This window comes from Budorcas taxicolor, chromosome 12, assembly GCF_023091745.1.
Source record: "Budorcas taxicolor isolate Tak-1 chromosome 12, Takin1.1, whole genome shotgun sequence".
Lineage (NCBI taxonomy): Eukaryota > Metazoa > Chordata > Mammalia > Artiodactyla > Bovidae > Budorcas > Budorcas taxicolor.
This window is the reverse complement of record NC_068921.1, coordinates 70,842,115-70,866,617: the sequence shown is the minus strand read 5'-3', so window position 1 is coordinate 70,866,617 and position 24,503 is coordinate 70,842,115. Positions and strand designations below refer to the sequence as shown.

The 24,503-nt window shown below is 40.7% G+C and overlaps 1 protein-coding gene across 1 annotated transcript in view; it reads right to left on the bottom strand.

Annotated features, from left to right (window-relative positions):
* The window catches only part of LOC128057590 (ATP-binding cassette sub-family C member 4-like), a 192,481-nt gene that overhangs the window by 125,585 nt on the left and 42,393 nt on the right, over positions 1-24,503 (bottom strand). The window contains 3 exon segments of the mRNA XM_052650038.1: positions 7,529-7,720; positions 9,674-9,763; positions 23,338-23,439. Of these exon segments, the coding sequence (XP_052505998.1) occupies positions 7,529-7,720; positions 9,674-9,763; positions 23,338-23,439 (384 nt within the window).

Genomic DNA, 24,503 nt, shown 5'->3' with positions numbered 1-24,503 from the left:
GGAGGTGATGGAATTCCAGTGGGGCTATTTCAAGTCCTGAAAGATGACACTGTGAAAGTGCTGCCTCAATATGTCAGCAAATTTGGAAAACTCAGCAGTGGCCACAGGACTAGAAAAGGTCACTTTTCATTCCAATCCCAAAGAAAGGCAATGCCAAAGAATGCTCAAACTACTGCACAATTGCACTCATCTCACATGCTAGTAAAGTAATGCTCAAAATTCTCTAAGCCAGTCTTCAACAATACGTGAACCATGAACTTCCAGATGATCAAACTGGTTTTAGAAAAGGCAGAGGAACCAGAGATCAAATTGCCAACATCTGCTGGATCATGGAAAAAGCAAGAGAGCTCCAGAAAAACATCTATTTCTGCTTTATTGACTATGCCAAAGCCTTTGACTGTGTGGATCACAAGAAACTGTGGAAAATTCTGAAGGAGATGGGAATACCAGGCCACCTGACCTGCCTCTTGAGAAACCTGTATGCAGGTCAGGAAGCAACAGTTAGAACTGAACATGGAACAACAGACTGGTTCCAAATAGGAAAAGGAGTACATCAAGGCTGTATATTGTCACCCTGCTTATTTAACTTATATGCAGAGTGCATCATGAGAAATGCTGGGCTGGATGAAGCACAAGCTGGAATCAAGATTGTCAGGAGAAATATCAATAACCTCAGATATGCAGACAACACCACCCTTATGTCAGAAAGTGAAGGAGAACTAAAGAGCTTCTTGATGAAAGTGAAAGAGGAGAGTGAAAAAATTGGCTTAAAACCCAACATTCAGAAAATCAAGATCATGGCATCCAGTCCCATCACTTCATGGTAAGTAGATGGGAAAACAGTGGAAACAGTGTCAGACTTTATTTTTCTGGGCTCCAACATCACTGCAGATGGTGACTGCAGCCATGAAATTAAAAGATGCTTACTCTTTGGAAGGAAAGTTATGACCAACCTACACAGCATATTAAAAAGCAGAGACATTACTTTGTCAACAAAGGTCCATCTAGTCAAAGCTATGGTTTTTCCAGTAGTCATGTATGGATGTGAGAGTTGGACTGTAAAGAAAGCTGAGTGCTGAAAAATTGATACTTTTGAACCGTGGTGTTGGAGAAGAATCTTGAGAGTCCCTTGGACTGCACGGAGAGCCAATCAGTCAACCCTAAAGGAGATCAGTTCTGAGTGTTCATTGGAAGGACTGATTTTGAAGGTGAAACTCAAATACTTTGGCCACCTGATGCGAAGAGCTGACTCATTTGAAAAGACCCTGATACTGGGAAAGATTGAGGGCAGGAGGAGAAGGGGTTGACAGAGGATGAGATGGTTGGATGGCATCACTGACTCGATGGACATGGGTTTGGGTAGATTCCGGGAGTTGGTGATGGATGGGGAGGCCTGGCATGCTGCGGTTCATGGGGTTGCAAAGAGTCAGACAGGACTGAGCGACTGAACTGAACTACAATGAATTGCAAAAAGGTCCCAGGTAGTACGTCCACTCTGTGGCCTTGATTTCAAAAATTGCAGTTCAGTTGTTGTTCAGTTTCTCAGTAGTATCTGACTCTTTGTGACCCCATGGACTGCAGCACACCAGGCTTTCCTGTCCATCACCAGCTCCCGGAGCTTGCTCAAACTCATGTCCATTGAGTCAGTGATACCATCCAACCATCTCATCCTCTGTTGTCCCCTTCTCCTCTTGCCCTCAATTTACCCCAGCATCAGGGTCTTTTCCAATGAGTCGTCTCTTCACATCAGGTGGCCAAAGTATTGTAGCTTCAGCTTCAGCATCAGTCCTTTCAATGAATATTTAGAGTTGGTTTCCTTTAGTATTGACTGATTTGATCTCCTTGCTGTCCAAGGGACTCTCAGGAGTCTTCTCCAGCATCACAGTTTGAAAGTATCAGCTGAATAAAAACAACAACAAACACCACAGAGAAGACTATAGTAACAGTTAATGAGGGCCAGATATGAGGCCCTGGCAGAAGAGTGCTGTACTTTGGAGTCAAACAGGGGGAGATCCTGTCCTTTTTCACAGTTTTCCTTCCATTTGGAATTTCCCCTCCTCTCACGGCCTGTCAATATCCTGCCCATCTTTCCAGGCTCAGCCCAAACACACTCTCCAATGAAACCATCCTGGACTCATTTCTCTTCCTGCTGGGTTCTTAAAGCTTTGCTGACATCTCTCATGAAGGACATGTCTTATTCTGTTCCATAATTTATACACGTGCACATAGCTTCTCTCAGCTCCTGGGGGGTAAGATCTGTGCACCAAGCATTGTGCTGCACCTTGATGCTAATTATCTCTAATCTTCACAACAAGTTGCACAGTAATTACTGGCCCCATTTCACAGATGAGGAAATGAGGAGCAAGTGAGGTCACATCACTGGTCTGAGGACAGTCAGCTGTTAAACAGACGAGCTGGAATCTGAACCAGCTCATGTCTGTTCGGAGCCTTTTGCTCTTTCACATCATGCTGCCCAGGTGGTGACTGAAGAGTATGTTTGAAATGAAGACAACACTAAACTAACTCAAGACATGAAGGCCTCTATACCTAGACACAGAAGGATCAATTAACTTATTATCCTATGATTGTCAAGGCACTCTAAAAAGAAAATGTCCATGTTGGCAAGAATGTGGTAAATATGAGATAAAAGTACAAGCTTATAGGCATCAAAGAGGGATTTGTGAGGTCAAGTGATCTATGTAGGAAAATATCAAACTAGAATTTATCAGTGCAATACCTTTAACTGTGTAATGTCTAAAAGACTTTAAAAACCTTTAAGACTTTTTGTAAAAACTTGGTCTTAAAAAAAAATCTTAAAAGTTACAAAGTTTTTTAAAATGGTTAAAGATATACACAAACAAGTGTTACATACTATCTTGCTTATGGTAACAAAATATGTTTACTGTTGATTTATGTAACTATATGTAGAGCACCTATACAAATTATTGGCTCAAATAATGAAAGTGACATATACAAAGAAGATACCTTCTTTCTTACAAGTCACATTTTATGGATGTGACTTTACCAAAAACTGGTTGAGCTTACAATTAGAAGCTATATTTTTTTAATCATTCTAATATTTATAGAGTGCTTGTTATGTCCCTAGTAATGAGATGCTTTAAAATCATGACTGCTTGTCATCCTTGAAACAACCTTATAAGGTTGACAGTATTATTATCTCCATTTTACAAATAAAGAGACAGGCTTGTAAGGTTCAGACAAACAGCTAAACCACACACCTAGCAAACAGAGAAACTGAGACTCAATTCAAATCTTCTGACTCCTGGGCCTTGGAGTTGATGTTATCAGCCTGAACTGATGTTTCCAATGGGATTACTTCATATCTCCCTTTTATATTAGAGAAATGTTTTCATCTGAATGAACTTAAACATTTACTTCAATTTGACCTAGTTAATTTCAAATCCTGAAAGATGATGCTATGAAAGTGCTGCACTCAATATGCCAGCAAATTTGGAAAACTCAGCAGTGGCCACAGGACTGGAAAAGGTCAGTTTTCATTCCAATCCCAAAGAAAGGCAATGCCAAAGAATGCTCAAACTACTGTACAATTGCACTCATCTCACATGCTAGTAAAGATCAAAATTCTCCAAGCCAGGCTTTAGCAATACGTGAACTGTTAACTTCCAGATGTTCAAGCTGGTTTTAGAAAAGGCAGACGAACCAGAGATCAAACTGCCAACATCTGCTGGATCATGGAAAAAGCAAGAGAGTTCCAGAAAAACATCTATTTCTGCTTTATTGACTACACCAAAGCCTTTGACTGTGTAGATCACAATAAACTGTGGAAAATTCTGAAAGAGATGGGAATACCAGACCACCTGACCTGCCTCTTGAGAAACCTATATGCAGGTCAAGAAGCAACAGTTAGAACTGGACATGGAAAAACAGACTGGTTCCAAATAGGAAAAGGAGTACATCAAGGCTGTATATTGTCACCCTGCTTATTTAACTTCTATGCAGAGTACATCATGAGAAACGTTGGGCTGGAAGAAGCACAAGCTGGAATCAAGACTGCCGGGAGAAATATCAATAACCTCAGATATGCAGATGACACCACCCTTATGGCAGAAACTGAAGAACTAAAAAGCCTCTTGATGAAAGTGAAAGAGGAGAGTGAAAAAGTTGGCTTAAAGCTCAACATTCAGAAAACGAAGATCATGTCATCTGGTCCCATCACTTCATGGGAAATAGATGGGGAAACAGTGGAAACATTGTCAGACTTTATTTTTCTGGGCTCCAACATCATTGCAGATGGTGATTGCAGCCATGAAATTAAAAGATGCTTACTCCTTGGAAGAAAAATTATGAGCAACCTAGATAGCATACTCAAAAGCAGAGACATTACTTTGCCAACAAAGGTCCATCTAGTCAAGTCTATGGTTTTTCCAGTAGTCATGTATGGATGTGAGTGTTGGTCTGTGAAGAAAGCTGAGCACCAAAGTATTGATGCTTTTGAACTGTGGGGTTGGTGAAGACTCTGGAGAGTCCCTTGGACTGCAGGGAGATCCAACTAGTCTATTCTGAAGGAGATCAGCCCTGGGATTTCTTTGGAAGGAATGATGCTAAAGCTGAAACTCCAGTATTTTTGGCCACCTCATGTGAAGAGTTGACTCATTGGAAAAGACTCTGATGCTGGGAGGGATTGGGGGCAGGAGGAGAAGGGGACAACAGAGGATGAGATGACTGGATGGCATCATTGAGTCGATGGGCGTGAGTCTGAGTGAACTCGAGGAGTTGGTGATGGACAGAGAGGCCTGGCATGCTGCACTTCATGGGGTCGCAAAGAGTCGGACACGACTGAGTGACTGAACTGAACTGCATGTATCTAGCTGTTATTGACATATGTACTCTAAGAAATGTTTTTTTCCCATGTTTTTTCCTCTAGGATTTTGGGGATGAGGAGGTAGGGAGAAGCATAAGGAGAAATCTTGATTATATTTACATTGATGTAAGTGTGGATGGATGGATGTAGAAAAAAATGGCTAAAATAATAACATTAGCAACCATTTACTGAAACCCTGACATGTCTGCATTTCACAGGCATGGTCTGTAGCCTTTACAGTAACCCCACCCCTCCTCCATTTAATAAGAAATGAAACTGAGACAACACTTAGAGATACTACCTAGGAGTGTTTCTCTCCAAAGGCCAAGGCTTTTCTGCTGCACATACAGTCTCTGTATCTATAGGACAAAATACCTCCAGCACACCACTATTATGTGACCACCTGATGCCCATCCACTGATATAGGAAATCCAAACGGAGATGAGCAGAGGATCATTACTCACTAGGTGGTTCCCAGGTGTCATAACAACCTTGCTGACCCCCGCTAATCAGTCAGAGATGACACTTCAGAGCAGCACCTAAACCTCCCAGAAACTTTCTAACCCAATGTACTCTTGAAATGTCAGAGGGCCAGGAAGGAAACAGAAAACAACCAAAGTGACAGCAGGCAAGACTAAGCTGAAACCAGGTCTCATCTCTTCACTACTTCTCCATGCTGGGTCTCCTTCCTGCCAAGGAGGGAATGGGCACAAGAGGCCCTGACTCCATGTCCTGACCATGCAGAGAAGAGGAGAGCAGTTCATGTTTATAAACGTCACATCGTGTACAGAAGAAGCACTGTGCAGTCCCGTCCTGCAGGGCCCCTTCCCACCAGTCTGATATCCCAGGGTCCAGGAAGCCCCAGGACACTGGTACAATCAGCCCACGTGGCTATGGCAAAGCATCAGCTACTGGGGAAAAGCTGAATGGCAGCCACTGTCCCAGCACCTCCTCTTTTCCAGAGATGCTCACATGTGGGGAGAAAGACAGGGCTGAGCTTCATCAGAAAGGCAAGGTCATAAGGGAAATAGCCACACACTGGTCTGAGTCTCTAGAGTCTGATCTGGGCATCAGGAGGTAGATATGATTAAGGTAAAGAGGAAATGCCTGAGATCTATTTATGCCCCATCCCACTTTCCACTTTCATCCATCACCTGCTTTTTAAAAAGTTCTTTCTCCAAGCCTCAGTTTTTATAAAATGAAGACGGTAACACTGAAGATATTCATAAATAATTAATAATTCATACACCCTCTTCTCTGTGCATGTGTGTGTGACTGAGGTAGAAAAATGACTTAAATGTGGACTCTGAATAAATGGGAGCTACCATCTCACTGTTTTATGTTTGTATTCCCCTTCTTTTCTTACACAGTATAAACAACATTCAATAAAAATCTAGCTCATTACTGCTAACTTGTTATCATTTCTGCAAACACAATTTCCCATTAACCAACCACAGCCCAGGAGAAAGAAATTGAAGCCCATTGAAGGAGGAATTCCGTTTTGTCCACATCATCATAAAATGCTACTCACCTGATAAAAATCTATGATGTTCAAGCCATTACTCAAGAAAAATTACTATTTCCTCAGAAAGCAGGTTTGGAGTATCCAACACCACACCTTTGAAAGACACTCCCAGCCTTTTCCTCACAATATAAAAGATGTCCAGTCTGAACAGACCACAGGGGGAGCCCTTTAATGCTATTATTCATGGATTTTTATAACCCAAGAGAGTAACATACTGTTTAATCAGTATTTATATTTTTTCTTTCTTTTTGCCAAGCTACATTTTCTTATCAAGTAAGTTCAGTTTTCATCATTCATTCACTAACTTCCTCTAAATCCCAAGGTAGTTAAATGTTTCTTCTTGCCATTTTCTGTGAATCTCAATGCCATTTCTGAAAACAATCTCTCCCTCAATGAAATGATGCAGTATTAAGAAGAAGTTTTTAAAGCATTCTATATTCTTTAAATAATAAATTACACATCAAAACCAAGTGGAGAAGGAAACCTAGAGACTAAAAGGAACTGAGGAGGCACCAACCAAGTGCAGGAGGCAGACCTCATGTGGAGTCTGATTCAACCACTGCTGAAGGAGATTTCTCAGTGAGATGATGAGCAACATGTAAACACTGATGAGAAAGCTGATGATATTCAGGAATTTGGGTAGTTTTTCAGGTGAAATAATGTGGTGATTTTTTCCCAAAGGCTTTCCTATCCTTTAGGGAAAATTGATGAAATGTTTACAGATGGACTCATCTGAGGTCTGGGATCTGCTTCAGAATAATACGGGGTGGGGGTGAGACAGGCAGGGGTAGAGATGCAGCAAGACTGGTCACCTGCTGATACTGGCTGAAGTTGGGGGTGGGTACATGAGGGTTCATTATACTGTGCTCTCTATTTTTACAAACTTTTGTAATTGTCTTAAAAAAAAAAGTTAAAAGGGAATGAAACTTCACCAAATGAAATCTGTGACTATCTATGACCATCATTATCAGATCAGGATTAAAACAGCACTGTATTTGACTGTATATCTACTCAGAAGACCAACTTAAAGCAACAAATCACAGACCTTTTAAACTGAAAAAGAAAAAAAAGAAGAACAACTTTCAACAAAGCTTATAGCATACACCAACACTATCATGATTTGAAATTCAAGTAGATGCAAATCAAAAGTCCTTACTCACCTCTTTCAAAGCACAAGCCTTTATTACTTCTTCATATCGGTCTTCTTCATATTTCTTCCCAAATAAAATGTTACTCCTCACAGTTCCTGAGAACACCCAGGGCTGCTGAGAAACATATGCAATCCTCCCGAGCACACTGACCTTCCCCTGGCTCGGGGGCAGCTCCCCCAGTAGAGCTCTTAACAGTGACGACTGAAACAGACACGAACATACACACATGAACAGGCAGCACCCAGGATGGAACACATCCCATAGCACGGCTGACCCCACCCTGGTGCTTGATCAATGATATCATAAGAGGATAAAATACAGCTCTGGATATTGCAGGGGAAAAATGGAAAATAGCACTATTGGTCAATGTAAACTAAAAATTAATAAGGAATATTAATACTATAACAATCTACTCTGCTTGAGTTTCCCCCAAATGAAGTGCTCTACTCAACAAAGACTAAGAATATTTAACACCCTTCTCTAGCAGAGCAGACCAGCAGGATGTGTACTTTCTGTATCTGATGTTTAATGCAGTTGTTCTTGCATCTGGGGCATCTTTTACTTGACAAATACTTGCTCTTCAAAAGCTATGTGGGGACTTCTCTGGTGGTCCAGTGGTTAAGAATCCATCTTCCAGGATGGGGGGAAGGGATAGTTAGGGAGTTCCAAATGGACAAGTACACACCGCTGTATTTAAAATGAATAACCAACTATTTCAAATGGATAACCAACAAGGACCCACTGTATAGCACACAGAACTCTGTTCAATGTTGTGGCAGCCTGGATTGGGGGATAATGGATACGTATGTATCCGTATGGCTGACATATTCCCTTCACTGTTCACCTGAAACTATCACAACATTGTTAATTGGCTATACCCCAACACAAAATAAAAAGTTAAAAAATAGTAATTATATTCAGATAATAAAAACTGAAAGAAAGAAAGAAAAAGAATCTGCATTCCAATGCCAGAGGCTCTGTTTAGATCCCTGGTCAGGGAACTAAGATCGCACATGCCCCAGGGCAACTCAGGCCACACGCCACAATTAGAGATGCCATGCACTGCAACAAAGACCCAATGCAACCAAATAAATAAATTAAAAATTATTTTTATTTATTTTTTTGATCTCTTTTTTTTTTTTACTTTACAATATTGTATTGGATTTGCAAGCTATGTGTGAAGAATATATATCCAAAGATTACTAATTAAAATAATTCTCAGGTTGTTGTGTTTGAAAAACAAAGGTCCATCATGCCCATGGAACTCAAATCCAGTGCTGTGACAATCTGGAGGGGTAGGATGGGGTAAGAGATGGAGAGAGGTTCAAGAGGGAGGGAACATACGTACTTATGGCTGATTCATGTTGATATGTGGCAGAAACCAACACAATATTTTAAACCAATTATCCTCCAAATAAAATAAAGTTTTTTAAAAGTCCATCACAGAAGAAATCATCACACTCTAGTGTACACATCCCACATTTAGATTTCTGTATATTGTTGTACAAAACACAGGAGACTAAGTGCATGTACACATGTCCTTCAACTCTCATATCACAAAGAAATGACGTGCCTACGAAAACACCGTGAGAGTTCTCACCTCACTGGGCTGAAATAATCTGCTTGTGTGTCTGTCTCACCCCAGAACCTGCTTGCCTCTGGAGGGCAGAGGAATCAGGGTCTTTTTCACGTCTGTATCTTTAGCTCCATCACGTGGTTGCACATTCACTACATGAGCACTGAGAGGGCTGAGTAAAGTCACGTGAGGAAATGCTCAGAGCTTCCTTGAAGGGCCTTTACCACCTCCAGACTTCCTGGAAGGGCTACTGTGACAAAAAGAAGTCCCCACTGTCTCTGTCCATCCTGAACAGCTGTCACATAAATAATTTCCTTCAATGAGATGTCCAAACTCCCCACAAGCAGTTCTCAACTGTGCAACGTGAAGCATCAAGAGGAGAAACACAGTGTGCATTTATCCTGATTTATTTGCCGTAAAACCTTCTTGCAAAATCAATATTATATGAAACACACCTAGAAACATTGTTCTAGACACACCCAACTTAAACTGAGTCACACTCTGCTCTGGGCTCCACACTGAGAATTTAACAGGGGCTGCAGTGTTGCATCAAGTTGACAAAAGGCATCGTAACTTACCTTTCCTGCTCCCACAGGTCCAATTACAGCTAACAGTTCACCAGGTTTGACAGTAAAGGAAAGGCCTTGTAGGGTTGGGGTTTCTAATGCCTGCAAATATAAGTTTATAAAAATGTAGCCATTTCAATAAAGTAACGCACACCTTACTTTAGAAAGTAGAGAAAAAAACATAACAGTCATTGATATGCTAACATTAACCCACATTTTTTTCTCCTTCCTATTTTAAGATACAGTGTCCTAGAATCCTTTTCATTCAACCCTATCTCTGGGGTGTTTGAAGTAGCTTTAGTGGTCTTTAGAAAGGCTCCTTCTCGCTCCTCCCTATAGCTGCTGCGTCGGTATCGGTGGGAGCCCCAGCTCGAGCTTGGTAAAAAAAACTCTCTTGCTTTTGCATCGGATATTGGCTCCCTGGTGGTCATTGGGAGATTTCGCGACTTGGGCATAACATTTGGGGGCTCCTCCAGGATCTCCCACCGGCTCCACGGGAAGACCGATCCGGAGAGTCATCTGCAGCCGGTAAGCTTTTTTCTGTCTTTCATTTCACTCCTGGTAGGGCCTGGTATCTGAGACCGGTATATGACTCAGGCGGACGCGCCAGAGAGTCACTGGTGGGGGTCGTTGGGAGACGTCCCCGACCCCGGCGTGGGGGGACGGAGTGCCCCTGTTCTCTGTAGACGATAGCGGGTCGGCCGGAGACCGTCATCATTCGGTTTTACCTCCGGACTCCCGGAGGTGTATTTCTCCTGTCTCTCTTTCTGTTTGTGTGGCTGTTCGTATTGTCTGTGTTAACTTACCAACATCTGACTGATCCAGGAACAATGGGGCAACACCATTCTAGCCCCACACCTCTATCCTTGGTTACTGATAATTTTAAGGAGGTCAAGATGTGCGCTCATGACCTCAGTGTAGGAATTAAAAGGAATAAATTAATCACTTTTTGCAGTGCAAAATGGCCGACCTTCCATGTAGGCTGGCCCTCAAAAGGCACCTCTGACTTGGGAACTTTACACCGAGTCCGAGATATCATCTTCTGACCACGGATCGGACACCCTGACCAAGTTCCCTTTGTCAGCACATGTGTCTCCTCGGACAATTCATTTCCGAGTGTTAGGTGAGAGCCCAGTTTTGGGCCCTGGAAAGGGTCCCTCTTCCTGCAACAAATGGCGACTCTGGCGGGGACTCTTCTTCTCTGAGACTGACATCCTGACCACTCGGGGTACTCAGGGGCCAGCTTGCCTGCCAATGGACCAGAACCAGCGGCTGCAACTGGGACCCTTTTGTCCCTGGTCTCCTCCTGATTCGGACAACTGGCCAGAGTGCCCCGACCAATAAGGAACAAGAGACTTTATTGATCTCTCTCCCCTTCCCTCTCTGTCTCCTCTCCTTAACCCTTCCTATCCTTCCCTGTTTTTCTAGTCCCCCGGTCCTGGACGCAGGAATCTGGTCGAAGGGCCCTCAGCCTGAGCTGAGGATTGGAGACTGATCACCTCCTCTTGGCAGAGAACTCGAATTCTGGTTCTGATTTCTGGTAGGGCCGAGTTCCAGTCCTCCCTTCTCTGGAGGCCCAGGAAAAGTCCCGTAATGCCTGGGTATCTGTAGGTGTCAGGAGACGTCTGTAAGGGCACCCTTTTGCCCCCCCTCTCCCGCCTCCTCTCCCTTCTTTTTCAACCTGGCTTTCTTTCCTTCCTTGAAATCTTTGATGTTAGTACTTGGATCTGAAGTTCTGTGTCTCTATAGGAGGTTTTCTGAGAGACTGTATTTTTGTATTTAATGGCTTCTCTGGTGGAGCCGAGGTTAAAGCATCTGCCTGCAATTGGGAGAACTGGGTCGAGAAGATCCCCTGGAAAAGGAAATTTTGCTTTGTCTGGCAACCATGTGGTTTAGACCTGCCGCCATTTTGTTAAAACTTGATTTTCTTTCCCTGTGCCTTGAGACCAGGGCTCTCAGGAACACTTATCTAGACCATCTCTAACTCCTGACACTGAAAAAAAAAAAAAAAAGACTTAGAGCTAGCTCTTACACTGTGTCTGTCTGAATATGTCTTGGTGATATTTTTGTATATGATCTCTATTTATTTGGCTTAAAAAAGGTAAGCACTTACAAACCAAGTAATTCTAAATTAAACAATAAATTCCAGGTTTATGTGAACTGGGAAATATTCAGTGTTAAATACCTGATATTAATGTTTGTTTGTTGACCTATCTAATATAAACATGTCTTAGAGTACTTAACATTAAGTGAAATATTTTCATTGTACCTAGGTTTAATATGAGTTAAATATTATATCTGTTATAAGTTTGTCAACAAGAAAATTACCTCAAGTAAAAAAAACCTTCTAAAAATGTAAATGAGATATGAGCATTTAGATAAACTCTATTAAGAATAATTATGCTTTAGGAATGTCTGTCTGAAATAGTCTGTCCAAATTGGGGTAACTTGAATTGGGTTGTGCTAAACTAAGTGATGGAAGTTCACTGACTAGCTAGCTCATTTCCAAATAGAGTACAATTTTGAAACATTTATTACTGAACATTAGTTTCCTCTTACAAAGAAGCTAAAGAAATTTGGGACTGTTAATGACTAAAAATAAGCTGGCGCAAAAACTTGAATTTGGCTTTTCTCTCTGTTAAAAGGACACACGTTCTTCAGATGTTGAACTGCATTTGACAGTAGATTTAAGTTCATTTGCTTCTTAAATGGTCTGTTCTGTATTTGCTTCTGAAATCCCATATTGTTACTTTGGCTGAGTGAATAGCTATTGTTTCACAGTGACCTATAGTCCCATCTGGCTGAGTGCTTGAAACCTTTCTGATATTTGTTGACAAAACTTCCTAAATCATTCTATGAAGCACTTTTGGCTTCTAGCTAACTTTGGGGTGCTTCAGAGGGCCCCTGAAGCATCCCAAAGAGAGATATTAAACTGTGTTTATTTGGTTGGTTAAATTACATTAAAAAAAGATTATCAAATGAGTAATAAATCTGCTCATATTATAATGTAGGGTAAAGTTACTAATACAGATATCCTAAAAATTATATGGAGTTTTTAACATTCTGATATGTCCTGGTATTTTAATGGAAAACCTGATGACTTCACAAAAGTTAGCAAAAGGACTAAATGAACCAGTGAATATGCTTATAACTTTTATGGTTTCTATCTGAAAAATTATGGGGTTGAATCTTATGTTTTCAGGGAGTAGCGGAAATCTTCCTCTCAAACTAATTATGACAATACTTTGGTAAAATTAAACATTATAAACAAAACAATTATATTTTCTATCTGACTCCTCCAAAAATTAAAAGTTCTTAGGTTTCCAGTAAGTTTATCAAATGAGTTAGGAAGGTTTTCTAATGGATACAAAATCTCAAGAAATTTTTGAGACCTTAAAAAGGAAAAAACTCACCTAGATTTGTTATGCAAAATCTGTGATAAGCCTTTGGTGCGAGTTTCCCAGCCCTGTTTTATTTTAAAATTTCAATCTGAGACTCTATAAATGTTTCAGCAAAATAAAAAGCCTATAATCAAGTATGGTTGTAGAAATCAGACCAAAATCAGTGAGAACAGACCTATTTTGCAAACAAACTAGCCTTAATTTGATTATACTTAATAAAAATAAGGGTAACTTTAAGGAAAAAAAAGATATTTCGAAATGTTAAATACCAGTTTGTTAATGGAGGTCTGCATCTAGTAAGACTCATCTCTTAGGTAGTTCTTTGCTGTTATGTAATGTTAATGTAAAATTTAATTGAATTCTTGAAGAACACCCTAAGTTTGTTTCTGAAGCTTATCTCAGTAATCTATCTTTGGATGAAGATCAGATGCCTCATGACCTGCAACCAGGACTGGAAAAGACATAATTTAAGGGACTGTCGTCTCCAACATGGATGGAAGGACTTTTTTTTTAATCAGGAGAAACTACACTACACCAGGATGAGAAGATGACGACATCAGAGGGAGACAGCTTCCCCAAGATGCTGGACCTGATTCATATGATCATTTATGTTTTCTTGACTTCTTAGACCTTTGCATATAAGTCAAATGCTTTTCTGTCATAGGCCTGATCCTATGCTAGTTTCAAAATCAATCCAATTGTTGAGTTTGTAGCCAATAACCTGTGTCTAGTTCTGGGTTACCTTGGTAAATTTCTCTATTACCAGACTCTAACTGGTTGGCCCTGAGAAAATTTACTTAAAAAATTAAATCATACTAAAGATAATCAGTCTAGTAACACTAGAAAACTGGGCTATGTTCCTTATAGATAGTGCCAATATATAATTTCCCTGGAAGATAAAGACTCTACAGGGCAGACTAAGTCAGATAACCTGAAGATATACTGGGCTACATCTAATGGAAGTTCTTAACGTAAGTCTTACTTGTGACTTTACTAATACTGCTGGCTATGTTATTTGTATTTCACCTGTTTTACAAAATTGCTGTTTCTTACACTGTATGTGTGTGACGCCTCTAATAGAATAATATATAGTCCCGTATGAGATCAATGATGGTAACAGTGTAACTCTAGATATGGCAAGAAGCAACGAGAGGAAATATTTTCCTGGACCAAAAAGCTAGTAAGACAGGTGGTCCAGAGAATTTTGGATACTGTTTCATGGCCTAGTCCAGTAACAGCACATTGAGTGGCCTGTTTACCTGAGAATGGACACTCTCAGCACCATGGGATAAAATGGTCATGAACTGCCCCCCTCATAATCATGATCAAGTTTATGAGCAAAAAGGGGCTCTGCCAACTGAAGACTGACACTCGCCATCTGCATCTACAAAGATTAAACCGTGGCCACTGCAACTGCTGACTTTCAACGCCCCTGAAAAAGGAGTTCAGGGTGAAAATCAGGAATGAGGCACTCTGTGCTCTGGGAAAAACTGGCAGAACAGGCCTTCAGATAGTTAGATCTTTTCAGGAAAAGATTTTATGAGTCCCAATTCTTGCATCTTCTCATACCTAGAGAAACACTGACGTCATTAACAGTGAAATCTGCTTTGGCTATTAAGGAAAAGTTTACAATTAAAAGTCAAAATAGAGTACCTATGGTTCAGATATCCTGCAAAATAACTAGGTGATGCTATGGGTGTACTTTCAGATTAGACCTTGTATTGCTAAACACTTGAGTTTTCTGAGTTGTGTCAGGCTTGGATGCCACCATTTTCAAAACAATGTCTGCTGGAAGCTAGTAACCTTACTTTTTATAAAACTAGGCAACTGGCTACATGGCTACAAGTTTCCCTGAAGTGCCAGGTCCAGACTGGGTTTCAGACCTATTCTAAAAAGAAATGAGATTAAGATTTTAATCATACAAGACTCAGATCTAAAACTTGGAACTCAGAAATACTTTCAAGTCAGTGTCTATACTCCAAGCTGGGGCAGTCCTATGCCCCATTTTGACAGTAAGTTATCACAGTCATAGTTGCCTAGTTCCCTAAAATTAAAACTGAGCGAGACTCTGTAGGGCTTTGGAGTGCAGATCTGTTCTGTGTTCTCCATTTCTTATCTGTAGGATATAGACTTTGTTCAGCCTCCTTGGCCTTCGCTAAATTCCAAAGCATGGATTCAAACAATTGCTAATCAGGGAAGGGAGGGTCTACAAAAACAGAAACAATCAAAGGTTGGTACAGCCTCCAGACAGAGTCCCGGTTCCTACTCAAAGAAATATGCATAACAATGTCTTTGAGCCCCCATTCAGGTGGAAGATGGTAACTTCAGACTGAACACAAGATTCCTGGAGCACAGCTCTGTTGCCTCACCAACCCATCAGAAGGGGTCACAAAGCCTGCAACCCTCACCCCAAATGTTGCCTTCTGTTTCCAGGGACCAGAGATGACCATCCTGTTAGGTCTCCTGTTTGGCCCTTGTCTATTTCATCTCTGAGAGGGGCCAACTAAATTGCTGTTACTACAAGGGTAGAAGCTGGTTTCAGATGTGGAAGACCCCAACTTAGATCAGGTAGAGAGAGACTTCTGCTCTATTAGGCAGGCCTACGCCCATGCACAGCAGGAAGAAGTTACAGAAGAAAGAGACCTCCGCTCCAATTCCCAAAAAGTATCTTGAGTATGAAGTCTCTCAGAGGGCCTATGTGTGTTGTTTTTATGTAAATCACTCAGGGGTAGTCAAGGAGTCCCTGGCCAAGATAAGAAAAGGGCTGAGTCAAAAAAAAAAAAAAAAAAAGAGAGATGTCTCAAAATTGGTTTAAATCCTGGTTCAACTCATCCCCCTGGTTCACAACTCTCATATCCTCCTTGGTGGGGCCCCTGATTATCTTGTTACTGCTACTCACCCTCAGGCCATGCTTACTAAACTAACTAGTGGCCTTCATTAAAAACTGCATCAACACAGTGCAGCTCATGGTACTCAGATCCCAATATGCGGCCCTACCAATGGTCCCCTTATCAGGAGACAATATAGAGCTGACCTCAGCCCCATGATTGGGTCTGTCCTGGATCCTAGAGAAGGGGAGAATGAAGAATCAAAGCTACTCCATTTTGTAAGGTTCCGGGAAAAGAGCCTTTGGAAATCCCCTGACCTCACCCCACCAGCTGCGAACCAATCAGAACCCTTGGCCAGCCCGGGAAATTCGAGTCAAGCCCAGGAAAGGAGAACCAATCAGAACTCAACACCTAACCCTTCACCAGAAGGTGACCAATCAGACCCAGAGACTCCCGTTTTTTTTTAATTTTTCGAGCGATAATACCCTATATAAACAATGTAACGCAGAGCTCAGGGCTCCTCCCTATAGCTGCTGCATCGGTATCGGTGGGAACCCCAGCTCGAGCTTGGTAATAAAAACTCTCTTGCTTTTGCATCGGAAAAAAAAAAAAAAAAAAAAGGCTCCTTCTTTGACCAGATTTCCATAAGGCACAGTTATAGACACCCACAGAATTTAAGTAGCAGAGACAACAAGGCACCTCCCTGAAATGCAAACTCAATGATGCACACTAGTTTATTAAAATAATGTACTTAGTAGAATATTCAGTGTGGGAGGTTTTTAACCATTTGTAAGTTTTCATCATGACCCTTGGTTTTAACTGTCTGTCTCATTAATCTCCACAAGGTGGCAGCATAAACGCCTGGCATGCCAGGCCCATTTAATAAATAATTTGAAATCTCCACTGATCTTATCTCCATTTTCATTTGATAAAGAATGAAACTCAGTATTACTCAGCAAGCAAAGAGGCACTTTATATGAAGAGGTCAGTCTTGGTAAATTAGCTCTTGTAAGTAATGGTCAAAGCTCTAATTTAACAAGTGCTTTAACACCAACAACAACAACAAAAAATGGGGAATAAAGAAATGAATTATGACATCTTGGGTCAGAATGATAAAGCCTCAGCTTTATACATATTACATGTATTACCTGTTCTGGCTAAACAAAGGCATTTAAGTACTTCTATTATAAGAAAAGCATAAAACATGAAAGTAGGACAAAAAGTTGGACAACAAAGTACTCATGCCAATCACAGGTCACATTCCTGAGAGATTTAGGCTCTGTGTGTGTCTTGACATAAGTGTTAAGTGTTAATAAAATTGTCAGTAACTGCTATGTAAAAGAAAAAAAAGGTTATATATGATTAAGTAAAATGCCCAAAAGACTAAAAGCACAGAGTCTGGATTAAAAATCTGGATAATCTTCAAATTAAAAAGTTTTTTTTGGAAAGAACTGAACTGATTTTAAAACATTCACATACTAAAAAAAAGACAAGATTTTTCATCACCAAAAAAAGCTAGTTTCAGATTTTAGGAGTTAAAAATCTATCAATAAGAAGCAATATTTTAATACACAAGAAATATTTTTTAAGCTTCTTCACTCCTTTATTCATGCCTGACACTTAGGATTCCTATTATGAAGCAAAATAGTTAACCACCTACAAACATCAGCTCCCTATTGCAGGCCCTCAGTCTGTCAGGGCCAGACACTGAGTGCCCTCCCTATTCAGACTTCAGGATCGGGTCCTGCTCTGGGGTGACCAGAAGGGGGAAGCACTTGTCAGCTCTTGGCTGCTGGGTCCCCTCCCCCACTGCTTATCTAGGCTGGGAGGACTCTGAGTCACAAAGATCATCATCTGAGCCCCTACTCCGTGCAGACACGGTTCGAAACTCCTGTCCTGTGAGATTTGAAGCCTCCCACAGGATCATTTATTTTGCTTATTTTTCCTATTTTGGCTGCTCTGGGTCTTTGTTATGGTGTGTAGGCTTAGTTGCTCCACAGCATTTGAGATCTTAGTTCCTCAACAAGGGGTGGAACCCACGTCCCCTACACTGGAAGGTGGATTCTTAACCACTGGGCCACCAGAGAAGTCCCTGGACCATTTATTTTAAAGCTTCAAGATTGAGACCAAGTCCCACCATTTAATGAATGAGACCTGGGTCCCTGAGACCTCCCTCACCTGCCCACCTGGCTGTCTAGGGGAGCAGGTTACAAAGCTCAGGTCTGTCTCCTGCCTCCCAAGCCAGCAGGAGCTTCATTCAGACTCAGCTTCTCTCCAAAACCCCCAATGTCTGTTCCCCTTCCCTTCGGAGGCTCTCTCACCCATGACCTAACTTGACAGCCCTAATTACTAATGACCCCAGCAAGGGGCACAGTCCTTCCACAGGCAAGGCCCAGATAACAGAACAGGATGTTCTGGACTACAATGAAAGAAGTCTGAGAACATAATAAGCTCTTGAAAGAACAAAATAGTTCACTTTAAAATGCTGCATAGTTTGGTTCAAAAGCAATTCAATGGACACCTGCACACACTGCGGGGTGGGGGGAGGGTGCAGGGAACAGAAGGACAGACAGCGTTGGGCGCCCCAGGTCCACATGAACACCTGCATAGAGAACGTGATGTCCAGGCTCTTCCACCTGCTGCTCTGGGCTGTGGGCTGCCTGGCCATGCTCTGTGTGATGACCGCGGCTCAGGGCACCACTGGTGCTCTGAATGTGACTACACCCCCAGCTTTACTGACCACCACCACGAGAGCACAGTACCGCCACTCCTCAGGCTCACCTCTCCAGCACCAGAAATCTGTGAAAATGTCAACAGCTGTGTTTCCTGTTTTGATGCTAAGGCTGCTAATACTACCTGCTTTGGGAATAAATGAAAGGTAAAAGCTACTGTTCAGATAATTCAGCGTTAGTGACTGCTAGGTGCTGAATTCTGTTCTGTGCCCACTCCCAACCTTCGTCAACCAATTCTAAAACCACAACTCTGCCTTCCCCACCTCAGCTCCCACCACAGTGACCACATCAGGTACAACTAACCCCACTCTAACTCCGACCTCCCAACCTGTGTCAAAGTCTGCCTCTGACGCATCCAGTTTCTTTGGAGGAAATGTCCTTGTCTTGGGTGTGCAGGTTGTAATTTTCTTTCTCTATAAATTCTGCAAATCTAAAAAACAACACTGCCACACTTTGAAAACAGACCTGCTAAAATAACAAGGACTGGTGTGTAACTCACTGAAACCAAAATATTATCTTTCAATATGTCCCACGTGGAAGATGCTATACTAGGATCTTTAATTGTTCCTATAAGAGCATCACGTTTGAAGAAGAATCAGTTAAATCACTTTGTTCAAGGAAATAATTAAAATATTCTGCATGAATCTTTATGTCTTCTTTTATTTTTAATGGCCAGTGCTGTGGTATTAGGCTCTCTCTTCTTGACATATCAACTGTGAGTCTGTATGTGACGGAAAACACCGTCCTGAGCAGACAATCCTATGACTCTCTTGGCAATTTAAGTATTGTCATTTTAAAGCCTGAAAGCTGCATTATTTTTATGAGAACTCAGGATGTAGTGTAGTGACCAGAACTGAGAAGAAATGTGCTGAAAGAGCATCAGACATGTGGATTTTTGGCTCTTATTTCCAAAGTGGAATTGATTTATAAATTTAGTAACAGAGCAAAATTTTGTGCTTAATAACAGTTATTTCTTCTACATAGAAACACAAAAATAGTAAAGTATAGCAGCTTATTGTTCATACTTGTAAAGCACCTTCTATCAATGAAAAATTAAAAAACAATGCCTTAAAGACAGATTGAAAGGTAAATAACCTAAAATGTTGGTGATTCGGTATTTCACATTAAAGAAAGGAAAAGTTGGTCTGAGGATGTAACTGTTGATTTGGGCAGTAAAAAACCTTTAAGACACTTAACTGTGAGCATTATTTGAAAACATCCCTATTTTATTCAAAGCCTGAGTGACTTAAATGATGTTATACAAAATCAAAAGTGTTCATCTATTGACCACCCAAAAGTTTTCTTATAGCTATTAAAAAGTAGAAAGTTGATTTAATTTTATTTTCCTTTGTATTTAAAAAAAGTATCCTAACGCTGGTGTATGTATGGATGTGTATGTATGTCATGTATGGATGTGAGAGTTAGACTGTGAAGAAGACTGAACACCGAAGAACTGATGCTTTTGAACTGTGGTGTTGGAGAAGACTCTTGAGAGTCCCTTGGACTGCAAGGAGATCCAACCAGTCCATTCTGAAGCAGATCAGCCCTGGGATTTCTTTGGAAGGAATGATGCTAAAGCTGAAACTTCAGTACTTTGGCCAGCTCACGTGAAGAGTTGACTCATTGGAAAAGACTCTGATGCTGGGAGGGATTGGGGGCAGGAGGAGAAGGGGACGACAGAGGATGAGATGGCTGGATGGCATCACCGACTCGATGGACGTGAGTCTGAGTGAACTCCGGGAGTTATTGATGGACAGGGAGGCCTGGCGTGCTGCAGTTCATGGGGTTGCAAAGAGTCGGACACGACTGAGCAACTGGACTGAACTGAACTGAACACTCTTGTGCCTCAGAAAGATTTCCACCAAGCTTTCTTGAAAAGTAACTTCTATGAGGCAAGAAAGAAGTTGTTTTAGAATCATTTACTCTTTTTTTTTTTTTTTTTTTTTTTTATTATTATTATTTTTTTTTTTTAATTTTAAAATCTTTAATTCTTACATGTGTTCCCAAACAATCATTTACTCTTTAATGAGACAATCATTTTAAGTTTTGACACAGTAAATAAGAGCAGTGTAATTTCAGAAAAAATTTAGTTGGTCGGATTACTGTGGATTTTTAACGATGATTGCCCTGGGTAAACAGATCATACTTTTTCTTTCTTCTCACCCATCCTTTACCAGTTTCAGTTCCTGTGGTGTGATAACATGCATACTTTCATTTCTTTAGTTTTCTTATGAAGCACTAGTTTTTTCAGGTTTAGAGGGGTCCTTTTTCCCTGCCTTTGACACAAAGGAGTAGTTCAGGTGCTCAAATCAATTTAAAATGAGCTTTTGCTCATTAAGGCTCTGAAGGTCATTAAGACATTTTTTGTTTTGGTTTCTTTAATCTGTAGTGGTTGAATTTAGCACTTGGTTTTCAATATTTTATGGTAAGAAATGGCAAATTGCTTTTGTCCATTTCTTAAGTCAAGTTTCCTTACATTTTAGATAATTAAAGGTTCATAAAATGAAGATTTACTATTTCTTCATTACTTGCTCGTACAGCTAGAGTTTCTTTTCCTTGCAAATCTGTACATATCCCTAGTGTTTTCAAGGACCTTAATTATTTAAAATATCTGGCTTTAAAGGTTTCTGGGGAAAGGGAGGCTTACATTTTTGTGTTTCCCTCAGTAGTAACAACCTGCTGCTGCTGCTGCTAAGTCACTTCAGTTGTGTCCGACTCCTTGTGACCCCATAGACGGCAGCCCACCAGCCTCCTCCATCCCTGTAATAACCTAGGTACCACATAATAGTGCCATAACTGTTAGTTTTTAGTGAATGCTAGAAGATGCAAGATTCAGTTAAGAATACATAGAATTTCCATTCTCCCAAAAGTGATAAATATTAGCTGCAATGGCATACTTGTGATTTACATAGACAGGAACACCTTGCCACACAGTAATATTAACACTGTAGCTATTTCTGTGAAAATGTAGCTGATGAAGACTCTCCTGTAAATTTGAATTCTCATCTAACAGAACCATACTATGGAATTAGAGTTTACAAGAAAAGCCTTACAGCAGAACTCACAGCCTTGTTCCTCTTCCTTTAGCAGTTCAATACCTTGAGTTATTAATAATTTGGATTTTTTTTGCTCTAGAAGGTATATAGAAACCTTTTCAGATTTTTCACCTGATTTCTTCACATAGACTGTAGTACAACTAAAATCCCTTATTTTACCTTACAGATATTTGTTGCACAGGCAGATATTGTTGTATATAGATCTTTTTTATCTCAATTCATTCAAAACTGCAGAACCAATCTGCATGATACATCAAACTGATTTAAAATAAATCTGTGTGTTTACTGGGAAAAAAAGAAATCTGCTAATGAGTCGTGTAACATATGTGTTAGTATTCATATAGAGTGGCCTTTATAATGGAATCTTAGTGGTGCTTTCTATAAATGCTTCAAGAGCATTATGACAAGAAACAACAAGCAGGATATGAATCTACTATATTAAGGTAAGAGAAACCATCAGGTGAGTTTCCATATACAGAAGGTGCAGGGATGTGGTTTCATGTATCTGGGAACAAACCACTGGTTGTCAGTGGGGACGGCAGGGGCTGAGTCAGAAGCAGGTGAACAGGATGCAGTGGGCACCAGAGTCACAGGCATGGAAGACAGGGTGGGTCTACAGTCAGGACGCATGCTCTGTGGTCCCCACTCTGACAGCCAGGCTTCTGGGCTCTGCTCTGCAGGGTGGACCCTCTGGTGGAGGCTCCACCTCCCTGAGTCCCTCCATTCCTGTGTGTGGGAGCAGCTTCCTGCCATTGCTACTCTTTGGGTTGTCTCATGCACCACTGTTTTACCCTTTCTAATTTTTCCTCCCTCTTTTATCATCTATGTAACTAACTCCCTGCATGGAACTCCCTCTCCCGTGGTGGGGTCCTGTTTTCCTGAGTAAGCCACACTGATACAGGAGGATGAGCACAGAGGACCATGAAACCTGGGATCGGGGAGCATTTCCATTGGTAGAGGGGCTTCACCGAGTGTGCAATACTGACAGCTTCTTGAGACCAGACCATGTTGTTTATTTCTGTTTGCCTGAAACTAACAAATAAACCAAGTTTTAGAAATCACCAGTTCTTTGTCAACTTGTCATCAATTGCAATCCTTTAACTGGCGATCACTGGTGCTCATGATGCCCACATGCTGTCTCTTGACCCTGGCTGCCACCAAAGTACCCAGAACCATTCAGAAGCTCAGGTTGCAGGAGCCCCCATCCTACCCCACAGCGAAGATCAGATCACAGCTTCACTCTATGTATAATAAAATGATCTGATAATCAAGGCGAAATTGTACACTAATTCCCCAAAGCCTCTTTAACAACCAGTAGTGCATTTGTTAGATAATCCATTCTACACACTCGTTTGTCTGTCCAATCCTGTAAATTTTACATTACAAACATATGTACTTTAAGTTCAAAAGGTGCTAATACTTTGAAAGCTCACTTGAAAATGAGATAGGGAGCAGCATGTCAAAGGTCTTAGGTTGATTTTATACTTAATCTCCATTAGATACAACTTTTTAGTCCCAATTTTAAGAAGTTTTATAACACACTTTCAGTAAATGAGCAACTCAAATTTTACACCACGTGTAAAATCTGAAAATTCTCCAGTAAATCCACGTCACAGTTGTCTGTTAGCAGTCAGGATCCTGGAATGGAGGACTTGTTACCTCATCCCAAAAAGCAGTGAAATCTTGCACATCCACTGTCCTTTCACCATCTGATGGCAGCTGAGGGTGGAGCTCTGGTATCTCATCAAGTAATAGAAAAGTCTACAGAAAAGAGGAAAAAAACAGATTGTTAAACTCTGGAAGAAAGTACAAACAAAAACAACTGCTTTCCTGGGATTTTCAATAAAATAAATTTGTACAAATTTAGACTTTGTATAGTCTAAATAATGTTTTACCAACTGTACTTAAAGTATCAGTTCACATCAGAATATATTAAATAATATACGGAATTGCCGGGGTCCAGCCCCGGTGGATCCAGGGTGATTTGAAGGTGGGGATGGAGTCAGCGTCCTTGGAAAAATACATATTTAATTACAGATATATAGAGAGATTAGAAATGGATAGTGTAGTAGGAAAATTAGTGGAGAAAAAGAGGCTGAATAACTTGGTTTACGTGGAATAGCATCCATGCCCCAGATGGGAATTCAGCCAGAGAAACAGGGAGCAAGAAAGAAGCGACATGGGGGTATCAGTCTTTCCGGAAACTGATCCCATTTTCTTTATTTTTTGGTTTGCTTATATGCCTTTTGTTACACATAGGGATGAATACAGAGTCACGCGGGGGTCAGCAGTCCTGACCTTTATCAAAATCAGGTGCTTTACATAAAAAAAGGTCTTAGGGATTTTACATCACCTTCTGGCCATTAGACCTGCTGACATTTTAGGACCCTTGCTTTCTGATAACCAAAAAACTTATTTTTTCCAAGGGTGTTTTTTCTTAAGCCAGGCACCACCTTCCAAATAAAGTTGCATTCCTATAGGGTGAGGGTGTAGTGAGTTACAATCAAGAAAGGAATTTATTTAACCCAAGGTTAACATGATTAATCTTAAAGGTTAATACTTATTTCTCCTATATGCTTAAAGGTTTATACTTATTTCTCCTATATGTTAGTTATATTCATTATAAGGACAGGGAATATGGAGCTTTAGCAGCAAACATCAGCCCAACAAATGAAAATCCTTTCACCAATGTTCCCCTTAGGCTCTATTTAGTCTTAAGATAGTGATAAAGTTACATTTTTACATAGCAAGGACACAGTGATTTATAACAAAGCACAGTGATCTATAACAAAAGAGAAAATTCATTAACTCAAAAAGTCTAGTAT